Genomic DNA, 22,587 nt, shown 5'->3' with positions numbered 1-22,587 from the left:
CGCTGGTTGTTCCCTGTGCCAGGTTTGTTGCCTTTCCATCTAGTCGCCCCCGCTGGAAGCGCTCCTAAACTCTAGGGTGGAGGGAGCACCAGCTCCCAGATCAGTATGTAGTACTGTCGCACCCTAGCAGTACTATGTAAACTGTGCAGAGCTAAGATTACACCATTGCCCATGCATTCCAAAGTTAAGCTGTCAGGATAGCTCAGTGATCTGATTGTTTGGCAATGGGAAATGTGATGAGAGGAATGTCAGGTGTTTGAATTCCATCCCAGATGGCTATGTCTTCCATAATTCAGAGGTCGGTAAATTGACTACCCTTATTTGTCTAATTGTAACACATGCTGCTTACAGCGCTTGGAAGTGGCAGAATTGCAGTGCGAAGCAAATTACAGTAAAAACGTTATTACTGTTGTCGTATAGTCTTAAAGAGAAACCCTCATATGAAGTGCCTTCTCTCATCCTCATTATGGTAAGCCCACCGATCTGTTGGTCACTCTGCCCACCCACCCCACCCCTATATTTATAGATACCAGGAAACTCTGAGATGTGGTTACATGGGTATTACAAGCTGGACTTTCAGGATCCACTAAGAAACAAGATCATTCTGGGGTTGATTTCTCTTGGTAAATCCTCATTTATTTTCCCTAGGAATGCATTCTCAGATTTGTTTTTGAATCTATGGATTAAAGTAACAAAATCAATGGCATTCCAGTGGATCTCATAAATATATTGGGGGCTAGTAACTTCTGCCATTGAAATGAATGGGCTTCTCGTCATGATTGCCTTGGTCAATCTTCTAGGCTGGTAGTCACTCACTACAGCATTTTGAAGCTGCCTCAGCTGCATTTGCCTCCATACTGAGCCTCCTCTGTATAAAGTTGACTTGATCTGTGCTCTTGAAGTCAAATCTGGAATAAACAATCTGGCTGGACATTCGCTACCAGCCGCATTATGTAATTCAAAAAAATAAGCTGACCACCCTCTAACAAACATCCCCTTTCTAGAATCGTAGCTACTCTGTCACCTTTCCAAGCCCAACGGAAAGACAGAATGCCTCTTGTTTTACTGCCTGTGACTCACAACTAAGGCATCAGCAAGACTTAGGCACATAATAGGTGTAGTGCAAGCCTTGAGGAAGAATCAAGGGGTGAGACCCTGGCAGTGTGAGTGATACAGGTCTATGCCCCTGTGGTAATGCGATTTGGGGTGCATGGGTGCAGTGTGGGCCCCTAAAGTGGCCTGGAATTATAGTCACAAGGATGATGGGAGGAGGCTTTGTGGGTAAAGCAGGCCCTAATGATGTGGTTATGTTGTTAAGGAGTGATTTCTTGTTAACGTTTGCCACAACAGCATTGGCAACTTGCAGCCATTTGGGCCCAAATGTACTCTTTCTTGCAATGGTGCACAGCTCGCTAACCGCAGCATCCTGGTGTATGACGAACAGAAAATAGCGAAGCATCAGATTTAGCAAGAGTCACCTGATAACGTCGCCGGTGTTTGGACAAAATATAGAGTCCAAAACATTGTGTCAAGAATAGAGGACAAACATATCGTAAAAGTAAGTTTCCCAGGGCAAGCAAAGTTTTACTATTCTTACCTCCACAGATGTGTACCTTGACAATGTATATTTCTTGAAGGTACATAGATGTGGAGTTATGAATAGTAAATCTCTACTTACCAATGTGCACTTACTGCCTCGATATTTTGGTCCTGGATACTTCTGACACAATATTCTGTCCTGACGATATTTTTAATATTGATATTCCATCAGACAACTGACTTTGCCTGTGGTACTGGCACTAAATCTGGGTGTTCTGTCTGACACTGTGCCTCTGTCTGTGGTGTCATGGCGAGCCGGCAGTGTCCAGCCTGGGGTTTATGCTCGAGGTGCACCCCCCACCCAGTACACATTCCTTTATTCATACCACCACACAGGGGGCAGACTTGTAAGATGTGTGCTTTTTGTAAAGCGTTCACGTTACACGCAGTGCTTAATTTGTAAAAAATTAAGTGGCGGGGCCCTTCCTGGAAGGCCACTGTGGCACCCATACCCTGCTAGCACTGCCAACGACAGTACCTACATAACACCTAACCGTCACACTTTGACAATTCAGACTATTTCAGGCCACAAAAACCAATAATAATGTCTTCAGAGTTTAGTATTCATCATTTCAGTACATATTGATTTAATAAACATGATTGTTGTGCTCATCTCGAAATTAAAAAGACAGCGCCACCATGTTGTGGACTGTCAATAGAGCAGGTGCTGACAATTACGTGCCGGTGCTGAGCACCGGAAAACGCAAGCACAAATTAAGCACTGGTTACACGTAGATACACTGGTGTCCCCCTTGCTTTCACTAACTTTCACCAGGCATTAGGACAGGACTTGGGACAGAGCCAGATCACATTTCAGTAGATGGGTTCTGCAACAAAGTCTTAAGCTTTTGCACAAGCCTGTCCCACCCAGACCCCTTTGGTACAGATACCAGGGGTTTGGTGTAAAGGGATTTGGGCACTGCATGAGGTTTATTTAGCCTTCTGCACAAAATAGCTTTGCGTCGCGCATCTGCCATTGAAATCTTTTGCAAATATAGCATTAGCGGTTTCCTGTTTAGTATTCTGTTGACTTTTTATCTTTCTGATGCGTCACGAAATACCCCTAGGGTTTCATTTGTACTACACTAATCTTTCACACCCTTGCTTAGAGACAAGTCTTGCAGGCGCCCACATATGTGACATTTTAGGCGTTAACACTGTGCAGAATAAGCCACAGCGGCACCGGTCCTGTGTCTTGTTGTACCCGCTGTCTGCTTGAAGCAGGTTTCCAGGCACTCATTGAAAATGAAATACTTCGCAGGCGTCCAGGAGTCTCGCGGGAGATCTTTCAGCCCGCGTGCACGCGCAGCGCGGCCCTCAGATGTTGCCGCTCCTCGGTGGCCGCTGGTCAGCCTCGTCATGCCCTCTGTCATCCAATCCAGGCCCCCGCGTGCAGGCCCTCAGCGCCGCATTCGACAATCCAGGCTTTTAACGCCTGGTGCGTGAGAGTGGAGTGTATCTGGCTGCCCGGTCTTAGCCTCCACTTCAGCAGACGGAGTGCGGCCTCGAGGATCGCTGTCTCCCCGAGCACCTGTTGTGGGGGCTCGGAGGGGCTGCGCTCTCACTCCAGTGAGTGACGGGAGCCGGGCCGGTTGCGACACGCTCTGCGTGTATTAACAGATGCCAAGCATGGTCGGTTTTCAGAGGATGGCACGAGTTGGTTTGCATTTCACATTTGTGAATAGAAACCAGTGGCAAGGAATCAATAATCCCTCTCCCGCCTCCTTGGCACCACTGGTGTCCTTGTTCCTGCCCAGGCGAAGAAAGCACTAAATTCTGTCTGTCTGTCTGTGTTCTTGTTTCCTTAGGAAATGGCCTTTTTGGTTTGCTAATAACTTTGGCACAGTTTGACAAATCTTCAGGAAACTTTCCAAAACAGTGCTCTTTCCTGCTTACTTACTTCCTGGAACATTTAGGAGTGATCCTTCAAGTGTGTCTGTGTAGGGGTGGATGGGGGGAGAGACAGTGGAGAGGGGGTGGAGTCCCAAAACACAAACTCCACTGCAACTTCCATAAATATATTTGGAACATGCTGCAGCAAAAATGACAGATCGGAATTACACCAGATTTGGCAGGAAGCTACATCTTGGTCTAGAAAGCGTGCTTTTTGTGATTTGGGGGAAAGCCATTCAGCTGTTTTTGGGAAAATAAGGTTGATAAATATTTGTATAGCTGGACGATTGGGTTTGCCGGAGTTTTGCAAGAGTTCCACATGCACAACTTTAAGAAGCAAACATTTCTGAGTTAGCACTCTGATTGACTGCTCACAACATGGAAACAAATGTTGAGGTGGGCGGTGAAAAAATGTGCACTCCCACCCTGCAGGAGCTGTAAAAATGCTCCTACTGAGTGGAAGCACACATATATTTTTCCCTGCCCATGCTCATGCTCTTGCTGGCAAGGAAACAAAGATTGCCCCCCCCCCCCGGTGGGAGCATAGAAAAATATCTGCTCCCACCAGGTGGGAGCAATGCTGACTCCTGCTACACCCAGTATGGATGCATGCGGGGAGCCGCCGCCCCCAACCTTGTGTCTTGTGGGTGCCCCGGGTGGGCACCAGGGCTCCCATAGTAGGTCCCGAGAGATGGTGTACTGAGGGTCAGTATTAGCTTGGGGAGGGGTGCCATGCCCCCTCTTAAAAAGGGACTTTGGCACGGGGCACGTTAAGACTCAGTGATTGATGCAGTGAACCCCATTCTCCCTGCAAAGAAAATATGGGCAGGGTGATGGGGGACTTGAAGCCTGTAAATGCTCAAGGAGGGGGCTTTACAATCTCCTCCCCACAGTTATTTAAGCAAAATAGAAAGAATTGATGGCTCCGCCAGCACCAAACATGGGTGCTAGCAGGGGAGACATTGGGGCCAAGGAAGCCCTGAAGCTTCCCCTACAGCCCCCACCAAAATATAAGCATCTGAGTGTGCTGAGTAGACACCAGGACATCCTACATATAAAAAGACAATAAAAAAAGAATAATAAATGAGAAGCAGGAGCCACCCATTTATTATTCACTGCTCATAGCAAGAGGCGCGGCATCATTCCCTAGGGTATTAACTTAAAAATTTTCCATTCTTGTAGTGCCCCTTGAAGAGGCAGGTGCACCACCAAACATTGTTTTAATTGTGAGGTGGCTGCAGGCATTGCAGGTTTTGGTGGTTAAGTCTTCTACCATGTTTTTTCTCTGCTCTAAACAAGAAGTCAGAAACGTAAAATTTCCACTCGCGCCTTTCCGCTCCTACCGGGTTTCAGATGATTGGTATTGGGGTAGGCCTCAAGCAAATCTTACTGTCCAGCGTCTCCACCATGATGGAAACCATTGGGGTCAGGGATAAAGAAAGGTGTACCTTGTAAGGTGCTTCCCCAAGGGCACAAAGAAAAAACAAAATACTTTGGAGCCCATCTCACCGGTCCTGTCAGGGTCATAGAGATAGTTGAATCGCACACCTGATGTCCAACAGACAACTTGGCACAGACAAACCCTGCCCTACTGAGAGGAAAGTAAAGCAAAGAGCCACCATCCCATGTAGTATCTGGACACCTGCACCTCTTATGAAACAAATCATGCATGTGGTTAGGATCACAAAACAATGACAACGAGTTACTGCTGATACCAACAAACTCACCAAAGTACAAACCAGAACGTGCAACCAGCTCAGTAACACTGCGTGCATATTGGGCGTCCAATCCTATCCGGGAGCTGTCTGGCCCTAAACAGTGAAACTTTTTTGGGGGGTGATTGGTGGCAGCTCACGAGTTAAAGTGAGGCTTGTTATTGAAACAGCCACAGTCTGTCCTATGAACAAGTGCCTTGTTTCTGTGGATATGTGTGAATGTGCTGAGAGCAGTTCAGCAGGTGCATGTTGCCATCGGGGGCGGGAGGGGTGGGGAATGCTGCTCTTAAACTGACATCTGTTGGCCCACCCAGGGACAGCACGCATTCCTGTGGCTTGTAGCTTAGAGTAGCATTCATTCCTTCGGATGCTGCCCCCAGTAGCGGTCTCGTCTCCTCCAGTCAGGGACCCTGTCCTGCCTTCCTAGAGGGGTGGTGCAAATCTGCTAACCTGTGCAATCGATTACATCATATGATGTCTTAATCTCCAGATAAAGGAGATACGAGTTCTGGTTTTAAAGTCAAACGAATCTGTTTTTTTGCATTTTTGTTTGCAAAATTCACGAAATAAATTTAATGGAAAACTTGACAACTTTGTGAAGGTTGTGAAATCTTTAGCTTTGACACCTGTGCATAGAAAAATTCGGAGAAAGGAAAGCTTGCAGAGAAAATAATATACGCGAACATTTGCCATTTTTCAAATGCCGTTTAATGAAAGTAACTTAAGTCTTGGCCCAATGTAACCCGTAGAGAAATTAGCAGCTTATATTTTCCAGGATGGGTGGGTTCGAGTACTGTGCACATGACCTCACTCTGAACTGCAAATGCATGTGCGATTTGGAGGAAAACCTTTCTTGGGTGAAAATAATACAGACATTTACCATGTATGATATCACAGCACACGGGATCAATTATCATGGGCAGTGTGGTTATTGAATTGAAGTATGTTATGACCTTGTTTATATGCAAGTGAATGGCTTGTATTCGTGTGTGTGTAATATCCCCGAGTGAGCAGACTTTTACTGCTCTATGCCTGCATCAGTGCTGCCTTTTGCTCTACAGTGAGATCCCGCACTCCCTACATGCCTGTATATCTTATGGTACTGCAAACTTCGAATGGCCTGCAAACTTCCTGTGTACACTGCCTCTATGTAGTATTATGTTGTATTATAGGGAGATCAGTCTAGTCTCCAGTGCGGCCTGTACTGCAGTTCTGCAATGAGCCCCCTTTTTCTCCTGTGCCTGTATGGCTGCCTTATGCTGTTCTAAATTCTGCAGCCTCTATTCTCACTCCTTATTCCCAAAGATGAGTTCCTATCCCCAGTACCTGCAACCACCCCCACAAATGTGCCGAGGCCCGGCATGTGAAGCGTGCAATCAGCGTCACCGCAGCCATGACTGAGGTAGAGGGCCCCTCAGGCAAATGGTGGACCAGAAACCATGGTCGACTCCTCTAGCCCCGAATCAAGGTCAAGGAGGGATAGTGGAAAAAGGTGAACCTCAGGGGGAGGCAAAGGGCATGAAGTCCTAGGAACCAGAGACTATGCCATCACCTCAATCCGAATGGGCAATATCAAGGGCAACATTTGAACCGACCAACGACAAGCTAGGAGGGCGAATAAAGGTGGGCATTCAGCAGGCACAGGCAAACCTTGACTTACCTATAGGAGTGCGCTGTGGATGCTTTGCCCACCCACCCATGCTGGTAAGAAGACTCAACATCAAGGAACTGTTGCAGTGGTGCGGTCGCGCAGAAAAACGTAAGGATACCTGGGTCTCAAGTGGACCTAAAGAGGGAGGGTAATGGACTACCTTGTCGCTCAGAAGCCAAAGGGGAGGGCCAATGGGAAAGATTGGAGGAGGTACCCAGGGTCTGGTTGGGAAGGTAGGCACTAGGGCGATGGGCCGGTATCTGAGTTGCAGCTGTGGGCCACTTTTGGGGCAGTGTGGTGGCTGCTTTGGGCTATGTCTGTGCTGTTCAGTGGGTGCCTGAGCAGTCCTTCAGGAGGCAGAAGGGTCTCTGCTATCTCCGTTGTACCAACGGGGTGGAGGTGTCATTATCAGTCTCTCGCTGGCCCGTCCCATTAAAGTATGCAGATTGAGCCGGAGTAGGGTGCCTGAGCAGAAGTGACCTCACTTCTATTCAGGTGTGGTTCACCAGTGTGAACTGGTGCACAGAGAGTCCCTGCAACAGTTGCATTTTTTTTGAATCTCTGTGAAGTTGAGAAAACGTGCCTCTTTTAGAGAAACCCACTCCACCCCCTTCTTTTCATAATACTTAAAACACTGAAGCAGTGTCTTGAAAAATGCCACAATCCGCAAAATATGGGCCAATTTTCTTGAGGGGCCTAGGCCTATTTACGATCCCAATCCAACCATGGAGGTACCCAACAGGGCAGATGTGGCCCAAATGGCCTATGTGCTGGCAACAGACACAAGCTGTTGGTATTAGGTAGAACCCAGGAATCTGCAGTAGGGCTTAACCCTTCTCCCCAACGCCCCTTCCCTCATATCCAGACACAACATCAATGACTGCCAAAATATGTATGAGTGAATGCTGAACATTCAGTTTGTTATTACGACATCCAACTAATCCCTGGTTGCGTGTGGTGACTAACCATTGTACCTAATAAATTGCATCCAGACTACTCCATAAACGACTTTGTTTTATGTGGCGGTAAAAGGGTTGTGCATGGTGACCTGACTTCACCGGTTATAAGCACTGGGTTCCTCCCTCGTCTGAAGCTCAGGCCCAGTTGTAAGTTGTTTATTTCAGAAGTTCTGTACATGGGCCTAAGGTTGGTGGTGGGGCATTGTCTCTGAAGGGCACTGGAAGGAATATGTGTAGTTCATTCCACTTCAGTGCTCTTGGGAAAGACAGATGGGGGAGTGTAAAGTAGTGTGTGTGTGTTTGCGTAAGTCTAATAAGAACAGTGCGCACACACAACATGAAACAAGTAAACATACACTGTTTCAAGGCAACCTTTGTTACAGATTAGTTGAAACTGATTCTCCCCATTTTTTAAACCTTTCAGAAACAAAAAAAAATTGAAGATCTATTGCATCTGTGCACTTTCCAAAATGTCCCTGTTAGTAAGAACTAGGGTGTGTGTGAGGGGGCCTGTGTGGCTTTTAAGACCTCCTGAGTGTGTGGAATCGTTGTGGACTCTTATGTGCAGTGACGTGTTTGTGTGATATTTCACAAGATGCTCCCAGTTAATGAGCTCCTGCAGCTGTGGACCCACGAACAACCATTCCTAAGCAGTCTCCACTGTCACTGACACCTCATGGTAACGGATTTTTAGGCATACGGTGCATAATATGTACCTGGGGGTTCCTGCTTGAGACCTGTGCAGCTGGGGGTCTCCCTATAATGTTACATACGCTGTCCCTTAATCAAAAACCAACCTGGCTAGACACTTTTATAGGAACTCAGGTATTCTGACTCTCTCCTCTCTGTGGGTGCATACATCATGTTGAAATAAGTACTCCTTTTTCAACCTTCAAAAAAACCTTCCAAAGTACTATTGGTAACTAACTTCATCAAGGTTGCAACGTGTTTACCCTTTGCCACGCTCGCTTAACTATTGACACTTTTGTAACAATTTATATCATATTTCCTTATTTGAAATGGATGTGCATAAGACATGTTGGAGAAAACAGAGATTCATTCAGAGTTTGGTGGGAGGAGACCATCACCTCATTTAGAGTTGTGGGAACCGCAGAGTTTCCGACAGTGTAGCCTCAGCTGGGTAGACTATCAAAAACCCTTCCCCATTTCGTCCATCCACCTACGGTCCACGGGGTCAAAGAGGTAGGGCCCTTCCTCTGAATTGATCCATTCATTGTTTGCAATGGGAAACATGGTGCATCAGGGCAGTGAATGGCTCCTCTGTACCTGCAGACACAATGAAAGCCTCAAGAACACTGCCAGGGTGGCAGGCATCTCTAAATGTGTCAGGGGGCCCTTCTCCTTGTTCGTAGTCACTAAGACAGTAGAGCTTGCCTGGCTTTCTTCAGAGTTAAATTATCTGCATCAATTAGTGAGATCATCTTTCGATGGACTGAAAAACAGAAACATCTAAAATATAACACTTCGCACACATGGCAAGTTGCAAAAATCTGGAATTTCACAAAATTCCACATGAGGAATTTTTTTTCTCACTACCCTACTAATAGGTTGGAGACTCCATGAGGGGTCAAGTGTACACACCTTCCTCTATGAGGACTAATTCATGTTTCTGAATTCCTCGTAAAAGTTCTAGTTTGGCGGTGTGTGATCGGCCCTTATTCCCTGGTCACCAGATCACTCTTACAAGATGGCAAAATGTGGCTGTTTTGTGGGTTTTTTCCAAAGAGCCAAGTTTTGCAGTGGTTATGATCAAAGTTAGTGCTTGAGTAATGGTACAGAAGTAAATGCACATATTTTTGCGGTACCTGCAGATTGCACTCACAAAGTGTTGAGCTCACTGGTTACCAGTGTTTCGCAGGTGGTAACTGAGTGAAAAGCACATAAATTCTGTTATAATGGATGCAAAATGGGCACAAGCACGTCACATACAATATGTTCCCTATTATTACTTATGAGTGGTAAATCAAGAGTACAACCACTGGGAATGTCCAGAGCAGACATGATTGGCACCGGAGTGATTTAACGTCCATTTATTTATCATGAGGTCTACAGAGAATTGATTGAATCAAGGATGTCGCTTACTTTCCTCACCATGTCCTTTCTCCCTAATAATGCAGCCGTAAGCAGGTCTTTACTTCCCTACAAAGCTGTGAGGAATTGTCCAGTGATCTGTACAAGGGAGGGAAGGTCTTTCTTCTCCCAGGTGATCCATACTCCTGACACTTTATCAGTTTCATATTGTACTCCACAGGTGGCAAGGGATCCTGTACATGGCTCTGGTTTGAGCTTTGTTGGCCGTACGCCTTTAGGAAGTCCGCTTGTTGGAATCAAGTATTTTGTGCCATTGCCTCTCTGAGCCTGTGCATGGTGTGCCAGTACCATACTGGCAATACTTGGCATGTGGCCTTAAGTGCAATGTATCTGCATACACTGTACTGCCATCCTTTCAGTATTGTGGTCTTTGGCTTGGTTTATCCTAACTGCATTTGAGTTCAGAGCCAATAGTATGTGCTACCAAGACCGTGGTTAAGAGATCTGCTGGAGCTTTACAATCCATAGCCATATACGTTTAACATGTTTTCAAATAATATTACTACGTGTGTCAAAGTACTCTTTGTGACACTTCCGTTAGGTTTTATGAAAAATTTGCCCGCTTTAGGATATTAGCAAATTTGGTAAAGTTTAAAAGTAATAAGTGAGAAAACCCAGCAAAACCATTTTTGTGGGATACTTCTCCTGCAAGAAAGTGTTTTCTTGGCAGACGAAGTTGTCAGACTTCACAACTGAAGTGATCCCCACAGTGGATGCTTTTTTGCATTTCAATGACATGAGCATGGTCCTTGTGATGCAACGCAGCACCTTTCTGTCTTAGCCCCAATGGATCTAGTGGTAAACCTAAAAACACAACTCAAATCTTCTGTATGGAAATGGAAGAACACAACCAGATGTCCAGGAACAAGATATGGTAAATGGGGTTAGACACCAAGGATGGGATGAAGTCAAGAGGAGGAGGAGGGAAGATGGTGGGGATAGTGGGCAGCTGGCGACAGTAGTCCAGCAAGCTTGGCTCTAAAGTAGGGTTATGTAATGTTTTTTTCAGCAGTGCATGTTTACAAAGATTTTTATTTGTGCCCATCCCAAAGGGTGCCATTTTTCCATGATTTCTTTAGCCTTCGACCATGCAAAGTTTTTTTTTGTCTCCATATACTGTGATACCTTTAACGCTAAAAAACCCAAAAACGAATACGATTAAGCACAACCTGCTTTGCGCCATTTATGCTCCTTGTGTATTTGTGACCTAATTTAATTCTGGAAAATGTATGCAGACCCTCAAAACCCCTACCGGTCTTGCGTGCACTCTTTAAAAAGCTTCAAAAGCCAGTTGTAATAGCATTCTGCTGAAGATTGGTGAAATAGATCTTTGGATTTCCGGAGTATTGTGAATCTTGTCCATCCAAGACTCTGCAGCTACTTTAATAGACCATTGTTCCAAGAGAGGATCTAATTGTGGGATACAGGTGCCACAGTGGGACGAATGACTGAGATTTCAGACAGAACCATGGCCCCTATTTGTGTTGCTTGCTCATCCATGACTCTGCAGGTACGCCTTATAGACCATCGTTCTGAGGGATGCTCTAATTGTGGGACACAAGTGCTGCAGTGGGTCTACTGACTGAGGTTAAAACACAAAGGAGGGTACAAAGTTCCCCGGGAAGGATAAAAAGTGTTGTGGTGCTAGCGTGGAAGCAATGGGAGAAAAAAGGGGGAATTCCCTTTTTGGAACTAAAACCCTCACACACCTAGCAAGCTAGGTGTCATGCTTCATCATATGGGTTCTGCTCCTCGTCAGACTGGCGCTGCAATGTCTGACGGGCACCCGCGAAGGGGCTCTTTACCGGAGATCTTTTGTTCCTGCCATATGTTGCATGCGGGTAAGAGGGTAAAAGTTATCGTAAGTGATTGTGTAGTCGCGGTGTGAATGTGAGGTTAAAAAAGATTAGTTAATCCACTGGGAATTTTTAATGGTGTGGCTAGCTATCTTAGTTAAAAGGTGGGAGGGGAGATATGCACTGCTGCAAAGATACAGTGGAATATCTACGACCCTCTGGTTAGGTCAACCTGTTTCTTGCATAGTGAGCAATTCGTCAGGACCTTAAGTGAAATAGTACTACACACAGTTAGAAACAATATACAACCTTATTTTGTTGTGGTCAGTATATGTGCAGGCCAAATGGTCCTGCCCTAAGTGTTGCGACCCTAAGAGAGTCCCTAGGATACCTCAGCAGTCCGCTTCTGTGGTACAGGCCCCTTGTTTAGTGGGTACCTGTGTTGTGCGCGGTCACCGCCGTCGCAACCTACCCCCACAGCGTCGGGTCAGATCTGGAAGCGGCTCTCTTAGGGTCGCAACACTTTGGGCAGGACCATCACTTACGATAACCTTTACCCTCTTACCCGCATGCAACATATGGCAGGAACAAAAGATCTCCGGTAAAGAGCCCCTTCGCGGGTGCCCGTCAGACATTGCAGCGCCAGTCTGACGAGGAGCAGAACCCATATGATTAAGCATGACACCTAGCTTGCTAGGTGTGTGAGGGTTTTAGTTCCAAAAAGGGAATTCCCCCTTTTTTCTCCCATTGCTTCCACGCTAGCACCACAACACTTTTTATCCTTCCCGGGGAACTTTGTACCCTCCTTTGTGTTTTAGCTGTTCTGGGCTTGTACACTGGACCCCGTTAAAAATTGCCCTGTTACGGTTACCCCCTTTGTTGATAATCTACTGACTGAGGTCTCACGCAGCAGCATGGCCCTACTTTCGGTGCTTGTCCATCCATGACTCTGCAGGTATGCCACTTAGACCATTGTTTTAAGGAATGTTCTAATTGTGGGATACAGTGCCACAGTGGGACCACTGACTGAGCTCTCACACAGAAGGAGCATTACCCTACTTTTGGTGCTTGTTCATACTCAATAACCTTCCACTTTGGTCTGAGTCCATATGAGCTCATTCCTGATCTCTCTGCTAAGATGTCCAGCAGAGGATAGTTGTGATGTGGTTCTTGTTGAGTGCCTTCTACCCTGTTTCCTAGAAGTCACTTCTCCCACCAGATAATTCTACTTGAAAGAAGACGTGAGCCATGTATCGATGATTTTCACAACTCTCATGCTTCTTGCACACTCAGGTCATGACCCACACTCTGGCCGATCACCCACTACTAGAAAGTAAACTTGATGATATAGCACCATGCTTAGCATGGTTTGTTGCAGATCTTTCTTATACTTGTGTTTCATTTCTCCATCCCAGGTGGATTGTGCCTGCCCTGCCGAGTGCAGTTGCCCTGAAGTTCCTTCGGCTTGCTCACCTGGCATCAGTTTGATCTTGGACTATTGCAGCTGTTGCAGAGTGTGTGCTAGACAGTACAACGAAGACTGCTCTCTGGACCATCCCTGTGATCACATCAAAGGGCTGCACTGTGATTTTGGGGCAGATCTTACGTCCACCAAAGGGATCTGTCGAGGTCAGTACCCATATCTGAATTATGGATTGATTTTAAAACCTTATGTTTTGTGTAGCTCTCACTGCGCCCCGCCAGCATGAATGGCAGGTTCTAAATCTGGTATACAATGATTAACCTAAACTGTACCCACTGTTGCTGCTTCATAAGGGGATTCCAGGCTGCTGTGGTAGGGCTCTCAGAGTCTAAGTGCAGCACCAGGTCTAGCAAAGGGTGATAAGGGTGGTTGGAAGAAGGGCAGTTTTTTTTGCTTTTTTATTTCTTTGCACTGGTAAGAGACACCATCTTAAGTATATCTCCCCCATTACTCTTCTATCTCTGCACAGTACTTGAAAACAGTGGCAGAAGATTTTGGTCAACCGTAGATTAAAAAAATATAGATGGGTATCAGTGAATAACAGGGATGTTATTTATCTCTGGATTTTGATTGTCATCAAAGTCAATTTGCACTTTGCTCTTGTCGATATTTGATTATGCTTAGAACCCTTTGGTTTGGTGAAATACATTCCCTTTATTCACTGTTGCCCATCTATAATTCTATATGCTATCTATGGCTCTCACTGACAGCCACTCTTGTGAATACAAATTCCATATCTGGTAATTTACTTCTATGACATAATAACAATCTGAAACAAATGTTGTTTCCCACTGTTGCTATGTCATAATGGAATTCCAGGCACTCAGAGAGACTGTCGGTGCTATGCAGGTTCTCTGCTTCAATGGAGAGCAGAGGGCACAGGGCCGGACTGGCCGTAGCGGGCATCGGGCATTTCCCCGGTGGGGCGCGAGGGTAGGGGCCGGTTTTAGGCACCAGGGGGCCGTTTTTGTTACAGGGCCATTTTCGGTCCTTGTAACAAAATCGGTCGAAACCAGCCTTGGCAAAGAACTCAGCCATACCCACAACCCCCTGGGAGGGTGGCAAGCTCTTTGCCAGGGCCGGTTTTGGTTCCCAGTCCGGCAATGAGAGGGCACAGCTTTGGGTGGCAAAATGGAGAGACTGCACAGCGATGGTTGGAAGCAGAAGACTAGGTATATCTTTGATTTTTATTTTTTTATTTTTTACATTGGGGACAGGGAGGAGAAACCACCTTATGCATGGATGGCCCATTACTCCTGTGCCCCCTAATTGCAGTTAAAGGGGCAAATGATTTTGGGGAGCACGCATAACATAAAACTATACCTGGGTAAAAAGTGAATAAAGGGGACGTGTTTAATCTCAGTTCTGAGTGCTGTGCACTTGAACTTGTTGTTTATTAGCGGTCACTCCAAACCCCTCTGTGATAAACACCCCTGTTATTCAGCTACCTGTCTTTAATTCTATATATATCCCAAACGGGCCCCAATCATGTTAACTATCCTGCAGGGTCTCTACAATCTTATGTTATTAATTGCAATTTCATTACAATGTAATAAGGAAGAAGATTTGTTTCCAACTGCTGCAATTTCATTACAGTAGTTGGAAACACAGTTTATTTCCCACTGCTGTGATGGAGCAATGATCAGTGACCTGTCTCTGTCAATCCATGCTTATTTCTTTGTTTGAAATTCAATTCCAAAAGCCTATTTACAATAGTGGATGTGATTAGAGCTCATACACAACATAATATTGTAGCTTGGTAACTGTGAATAAAGCAGATGTTTTTCACCACGATGTTATGATTGGCATTGTAACAACACAATATTCGCTCTGATTGGCTATTTTATGTCACTCAGAGCCCCTCAGTGAAAAAAATCCTTGTTATTCATCGGAAATTCAGTATGCTATTCATAGCCTTCATTGAAGCTATTTGCATAAATAACTTGATCGTAATCTATTTTTTTTTTACTGCTATGATGTATCAAGAGATTTTCCAGTGCTGTGACCAACAGAAGAAGCACTTACTTCCACTGGTTCACCTGGCTTGCCGAGGTCTATAGTAACATGAGTGAGGCAGCAGAATGGTGTTTGGCAGTCACCCACCTTCTCCTGCCTCTGCCGGTCTCTACAGACCTGAGGGTGAACGTGATTAATGCATTGATTGCACCAACTGCCATAGTGCTGTATTGGCGCAATTTGCGACACATTGCGAGTTTCAAATTGAGAGGCGCTAATTGACATGTACAACAGTGTGTTTAACACTATTTGCGATTCCCAATGGGGTCGCAAATTGCGAGACTCATTAATATTAATGAGCCTCTCGCAATTTACTAGCCCATTGGGAATGCCAGCCTTCCCAGAGATGGTAGCCTGCTGGGCTCAGCAGACCACCATGTCTGGGACTGCTTTTAAATAAAGCAGTTTTTTTTTAAATGCAGCCAGTTTTCCTTAAAGGAAAACAGGCTGCATTTAAAAAAAAAAAGAAACATTTTGTTTCATTTTTTAAGGGCAGGTAGTGGTCCCTGGGACCACTGCCCACCCTAAAAAAATTATTTTGCATGCATTTGCGAATGAATTACCACCTACTTGAAGTAGGTGGTATTTGTGAGTGTTTTGCAACCGTAATTGCAGTCACAAAACATTTGTACATGGGACTCGCTATTTGGAAGGGAACGCCCCTTCCAAATAGCGAGACGCAAAACTTATTTAGCGAGTTGCAAAAAAATTGTGACTCAGTAAATAGGCAATGTACATGGCCCAATAGGTTTTTGCAAGCGCAAACGGGTTTGCAAACCTGTTTGCGCATGCAAATACGGGTTGTACATCTGGCCCTGTGTGAATGGCGGGGTTGAGTGGCAGAAAAGCAGTGATTTCTTTATTCAGTTTGGGTATAATGAGTGTAAATATAATGAAGGTGGGTGGCAGGAGGTAGGTATTATATGTTTGATCTTTGGGAGGAGTTCGTGAGGTAGTGTTATGTACGGCATGCCCATACTCTTTTGCCTCTGGGTAAACGGTGAAAGCAGGGGCAGATAATTTGTGGGGAGGCATGCCTAACATAAAACTAAAGTATGGGTAAAAAGTGAATCAATGGGATTTTTTTCACCTCAGGGTTCTCAGCAGGCGTGAGTGAAATGTAAAATATGCAGATGTAATTTGCATCATTTCTGGAATTTCGCACTGTGAAATTTCCAAAATTATACCCTGTGGTGCAATTACGTGCTGTTTGCAGTAAATAAGGCGTGAAAACAACAGAACATGCACAGCTTTTTTGCACCTTTTTTTTAGCACGAAACGTCTATTTGCCTCAAAAAGTGACACAAGAATGAATTTTATGCAAAAAGTATGCAAATTTTACACACCCCAAGTTCTCAAATAGATCATAGGAAACTCTAGCTTGGCTCTCAGTCCCCTCAGTGAAAAACATATATTTTTCATATTTACCCATCTCTGATTCTGTATGTTGTTCACCAACTTACCCTCATGAATAGCCTCCCAGAATTACTTTGAAGATGTAATTCTGTCTGCTCCTGTTATTATTTCAGGAAAATGGTTGGCTGGCTTTTACTTGTAGCGGAAATTATTATATTCAATAGTGTTAGCAGCCTGTAATGGGAATGATTGGAAATAAACACTGTTATTTTAAGGTCTGACCCGATAGCAAATGTAGTGTGACCTTTTGGTAAAAATTCTCTAAAGCATATATAGTGGCCTTTTGCTCTTCCCAGAGAAGGGTTTCCCTCTCACTTCATGCTACTGGCCATTTGATGTATCATTCCCACCACTGTGGAATGCTTTTGTTGCAATGCATTAGGGACTATTTTACATCTCAAAAGTACTTTGTTTAATCACGCATGAAATTCTTTATCTCATAGATGCACTATGTTCCCAAAGCAATCGTTTTTGTTGTGTTTATTCACCGAAGCAGGTTTTAAAATAAATGTTTTAGGCAGGGCTCTGAATGCAAAACAGGTCTATTGGCTTTGCTAAAGCATTTTATTACTAGAACAATGTATTCTGGCTATTTTAGTACATGGACATGTTTGCCCTAAAGTGGAAATGTCAGTGAATTGCTCGTTCACTTTCATCTGTTCCAGTCTGGTTGATTGTTCGCTTTTCTGTCGTTCACAGCAAAGTCTGAAGGAAGACCATGCGAGTTCTTTGGGCAGCTTTACCAGAATGGGGAGAACTTCCAGCCCCATTGCAAACACCAGTGTACCTGCATTGATGGGGTGGTGGGCTGCATGCCCCTCTGTCCCAAGGAGATGGCGGTGCCCAGCAGTGACTGCATTAACCCCCGGCTGGTGAAGGTACCTGGCCAGTGCTGCGAGGAGTGGATGTGCGACAGTAACCACATCCCAGAAGACTCTGGTGACACTACCGGCGACCCAAACGACCCGTGGAGGTCCTCTGAAGAGGCAAGGGAGGAGAGTGACATTGACCTGGTCTCCAGCAACGAGATCATCAGCCCAGTGCGCGGCGGTGCCAAACAAGAACCAGGTGAGTCGCAAAGCTCTCATGTGTGCTCAAGTGGCACGCTCTTGCATCCCTTAATTTGCACTATAGTAAGGGATACAGCTCTGCTTTTATTGGGAGGTGCGAAGTGGTTTAGCTTTTCTTCTTGCTAACTTTCAGTTATGTATGCTTACTTACATTTGTGTGTAAATTTGAGCATTTGCCAGAATTTATGCTGCAAGCTGCAAATTTGCAGGGAGAAATTCTTAAACTTGTGCACAGAAAAACTCTGCAAAAGGTACATTTGCAGACAAAGAGTCTACATACATTTTCAATCTTTGGGCTGGATTTGATTAGAGTGGATATTATCTCACAATGTGGTGAATGTTGCTACGAAATCATAGAAAACCCTCTGGCTGGTGAAGGAGAACTTTGGTTACTCCTCGAAAGATGAAATCAAAAAGTTTACAAAGCTTTGTTTTTATTAAAATAAAAATTTTTTAAAAAACTTTGAGGGCTCTATGTGTTAATGAGGATGTCATGCGACAAGAATGGGTGTTTAGGAAGGGTCTAGAAATCATGCTTGAAGATTTAGTGGTTGTACTAGTAAGTTGCCATCTTATTTCTGATTGGCTTATTTGTGATTGGCTTCTATTGCATCATGTACCTGTAGTTCGCTCAGCAGTAGATCCTCATTTAATGTCTTTGCAGCTATTGGTGCTCAGCTCAGAATCTCCCTATAGATCTATGACTATGCAAATACTGTATGTCTCAGTTTTAGCCCTGACATCACGCTTTGGAGTCCCTTAGTGCCTTTTCTTGATAGGAAACTCTTCCATACTATGGAAATATTAACATGAAGACCCAATCAAAGGAGGATGCCGAAACATTAGTTCAAAAATAAGCTGCAGGGAAGGATTTTTTAAATGTATTGTTATTGATTTGAGGAGGGAGACCTTGGAGAAATAATAAAGGAAGCCACAGATATTAGACGTCTGAGGATTGGCAATTTTAGCAAATGATAGTTTTGATGGATTGTTGGAACTCTCCATAAAAAGTGTTTAGGTGTTTATATAATCTTTCAGTCAAAGTAAAATAACGAGTGTTATTTTCCGAGGACTGAAGATAATATAGCTCAGAGCCTTTAACGTCTGCTACAAAGAACCGTGAGCAGCGGTGTAGGAAGGGGGGTGCGTGGGTGTTGGCCGCCCAGGTATCATCACTGAGGGGGTTGATATAATGGGAAAAATATGGTTTTAACCACATATTTTTGCCATTTTGTCCAGCTGGGGTTAACAAGAAATTTTCCGCAACGGGTACCACCTGACCTAGCTACGCCACTGACTGTGAGGAAGTAACCAGCAGATTCAGAGGTTTGAACTACAGGACAGGAGACTCAACACTTCATTCTTCTGAAGTTGCTAAACCGTGCCATATGTTAGAGTTTTAGTAATAACAGTGATCCCTATTAAGCAGAAAGAGATGATTGAGTTTGTTAGAATTGGCAGCTTCATCTCAAACTTTAGACCAGGTTCAAACACCCTCATACATCCAATCGCACACTAATAGTGACTGATTCCTGGTAGCACAGCACACCCTGAAGGACAAGCAGAAGAGTTTGACTTGTTTTTCGTGGATAGGCAAGTTGTGTTTTCAAAAACATCTAGTCTACACCACCATATTGCACGGCTGTGCAGTGTTATTGACATGCTAAGTAGGAGTTAATACTAGTTTTAATTCTTGTGCCATAATACGATTTTGTTTCTCGCCCTGGACAGGTTTGATGCCACATTCCAGATCTAGCAAATCTAGGTGTGCAGTCCAGACCACGGAGTGGTCACCATGCTCCAAGACGTGTGACATGGGCTTCTCAACCCGCATCACCAACGACAACCCTCTGTGCAAGCTGATGAAGGAGATGCGGCTCTGCCAGATACGACCTTGCGACACCCCTCTGCCCGCTAAACCAAAGGTAAAGGACAGTTATAAGTGCACCATTTGATTACCATTCTTCTGCTTGCAAAAGAAGATTCTCTGCTTGTTACCGAAACTTGTTTATTCCTTATAGGTCAATTTACACTCCTCTTTAGGTAGTTGTTACAGAAGTCATCCCTCCCCCACTCACCACTGTTAGTCTGTATTTGAGAATCTCCCAAAAATGAAAAGGAAGGAAGTGAATCAGCAGCACTCTTTGGAACCAGACTTGGCAAACAATCCCCAAAAAGTCACGGATATCAGAAATGACATCATGTGCAGAGACGCTTTAAGGCATGAGCAATGTGGTCAATTGCCTAGAGACCGCAGCTTGCAAAAGTCCCCCTGGGAAAATAAACATTCTTTCTATCTAGCTCACCTCTATGTTTCCGTATCGCAACCTCTCTCTCCCCTCCCTCTCCTTCTGAATTTGTCTCTTTGCCCAGTGGTATACCAAGGATTTTTCTTTTTTTGTTTTTTTGGGGGGAGGGGGGAGGGGGGATGTAGAGGGGGAGGGGGGATGGAAAGAATGGTCTAAAACATGTTTTTCTGAACCGTTTCTGAAAGTTTGTTTGACACCATGTATAGGCTTCAATTAGCAGAAAATCGGTAATAAAATGCCAAATTATTATGAACAGGCCTTAAAATATGTCTTACCTGAGGCCTCAAAATTCCTTAGATGACAATGATCATGTCCTTTTTAATCTCTGATATTATAGGGTTGACCTGTTTCTCCCATCTTCATCCATCAATAGCAAACCGATGGCTGCTAGAAGATAGAGTAAGGGCAAACAGCAACTCAGAAATTAAAGACAGCTTTTAAAGCATGACGCCTTTCATTACCTTAATAACCTATGAGATCTAGTACAGAGGGCAGTGGTATATCTATCAAGAGAAAGCCTGTGGTACCACTTCCCACCCTTCGCTACCACTAATTGATGTCTGTTGTCATCAATAATCTCTGTTTTGGATAGATGTAAAATAATAATGATGGTAACAACAGAAAAATGCGACCCAGAACCTGGACTACCCCAAATACGACTCAGAACCTGGATACCTTTACTTAGGATATGAAAATCTGAACGTTTAACTTCTCTATAAAGATTCGAAGAAAGGGCACACTTTAAAAAAAAAAAGAAATGGAGTTGCTAGTGGTTAAAAATGTCAATAGTACAACACCTAAATAATAAACTTCAATAGTTATGCATCATAAACCAAATGCCCCTTCACTGACATTTTGAGGCAAGTCTCTGTTTTCAATACACAAATATATTTGTCATCTGATCAATAACTAGGTCCCTGTCCATGCCCTGCACCCAGCCTCTATACTCCTGGAATCAGCAAGTCACAGCCTTTGCTGATGTACAGCAGACACAGGGTGCAGGGGAGAGGCAGCTCGCTCACGTGCACACAGACCAGTGTGCTTGCTCAATGTGGAATTGGCTCTGGGTAAGGCATCTGGCCATGCCTTCCACCCATTGTCTGTACCCCTGGTACCTGCAGGACATGGCATGGCATGCATTAATGTAGGAGTGTCGAGGGTTTGTTTTTGTATAAGCAACAAACCGGATGATGGAAAGTTAACAGATGCACAGACAGGCTTATGCAACTAAGTGATTAAAGAAATAGATAATTGATTGTCCTAAAATCCGAGTCAAAGTTCATCATTTCATTGTGGTATGAATGTTTGCATAATGTATCCCTCCATTATACCGGTCTCTACTTTCTGAGTAACCAGACATGTTAGTCATGACTCTCCCACCTACTGATAAAAATAGTTTTACAAATTGGACCCTTAACGACCTGCTGTATTTGGAAGTCCTCCAATGTCCTCTATCCTACATCAAAAGCACAACAAGCCTACTTCGGTTCATAAAATACTAGAAAAATGACTGGTAGTGCTCACAAAAATGAGAAGTATGGGCAAAGATTTCTGTCTGCCTGAGTGTACAATACCTCTTTTAAATGCAGGTTTTTTCCCGGTGTTAATGAGGGGAATTCATAATATTATTATGGATAAAGCCTTATTCTGCCTCGCTTTCGTGCACTTTCAAGCCTCTAGTCTTGACATAAAATCTGCACACATTCCAAGAAGTAAAAGTGTAAAGATGCTCCACACACTGGTTCCTGGCCTAATTGTGGGAACATCAAGCTCCTATTCCTTCTGTGTGGAGTTCTTCATAGTGAATGACTCCAGGCAGAGGCAATGAATCCTCCTGTGTCAATGCAGCATTTTTTTAAATATCTTGGCGGGGGAAACATGTTTACGTTTCTGGTGCACCCCAGCAAATCTGTGGGTGATCCGTTCCTCTTCGTGTCCCTGAAGCGGAAATTCTCCATCCGTTACCTCGAGTATCTTCTATCACTTCCAGGGTTGAAAGGGACCAGTTTGGGAATGCCCACAAATGTACATGTTTGTTGGAATTCCGAAACATGCCAGGCATACCTCGCCTTTTAGCACCTGTTTACTCCTCCTTGAGTGGGGCTTTTCCATACTCGTGGCAGAGGTAGCTCTGCGTGTAAAACCATTTACATGTACCTGGAATTCCTTTGTGAAATCTTGGTGGGAGTAAAAGAGATAAATTGCTTCTTAAACTTATGTTTACAAACAAATTTACCATTGTCAACGAAGCCCAACATATTTAATCATACCTTCAGAAACTTCAAAGTCACCTTGACCAGGCATGTCTGTCACATCAGACAGTAGCTCTTTTTTCTTGATGTGTAATTCTTTGCTGTGGGCATTGCTTTAGCTTGTGCCTTTTTAAACGTGATCCAAGTTATGCATCTTGTGGATCAGGGCCCTTTTAAGCCAGCTCCACCCTTACATTTTTCAACAAAACATCTATAAGCTGCTGTGTAGTCAGGAAAGTAAATGACCATTTCCCAGAGATCAGCTGCCAATCTCGTTGCAATCTGGTTATGTAGCACCTACTCCTCAAAGATGCTT

At 44.4% G+C, this 22,587-nt stretch overlaps 1 protein-coding gene across 1 annotated transcript in view; it reads left to right on the top strand.

Moving 5' to 3' along the window:
- Window positions 1-22,587, top strand: part of LOC144754404 (CCN family member 1-like) — a 33,612-nt gene that overhangs the window by 5,386 nt on the left and 5,639 nt on the right. The window contains exons 2-4 of the mRNA XM_078642132.1: window positions 13,141-13,354; window positions 17,340-17,708; window positions 19,442-19,635. Of these exons, the coding sequence (XP_078498258.1) occupies window positions 13,141-13,354; window positions 17,340-17,708; window positions 19,442-19,635 (777 nt within the window). The remainder of the gene's footprint in view (window positions 1-13,140; window positions 13,355-17,339; window positions 17,709-19,441; window positions 19,636-22,587) is intronic.

The sequence above is a fragment of the Lissotriton helveticus genome, chromosome 5_1 (assembly GCF_964261635.1).
Source record: "Lissotriton helveticus chromosome 5_1, aLisHel1.1, whole genome shotgun sequence".
NCBI lineage: Eukaryota > Metazoa > Chordata > Amphibia > Caudata > Salamandridae > Lissotriton > Lissotriton helveticus.
This window is presented reverse-complemented; position numbering and strand designations above follow the sequence as displayed.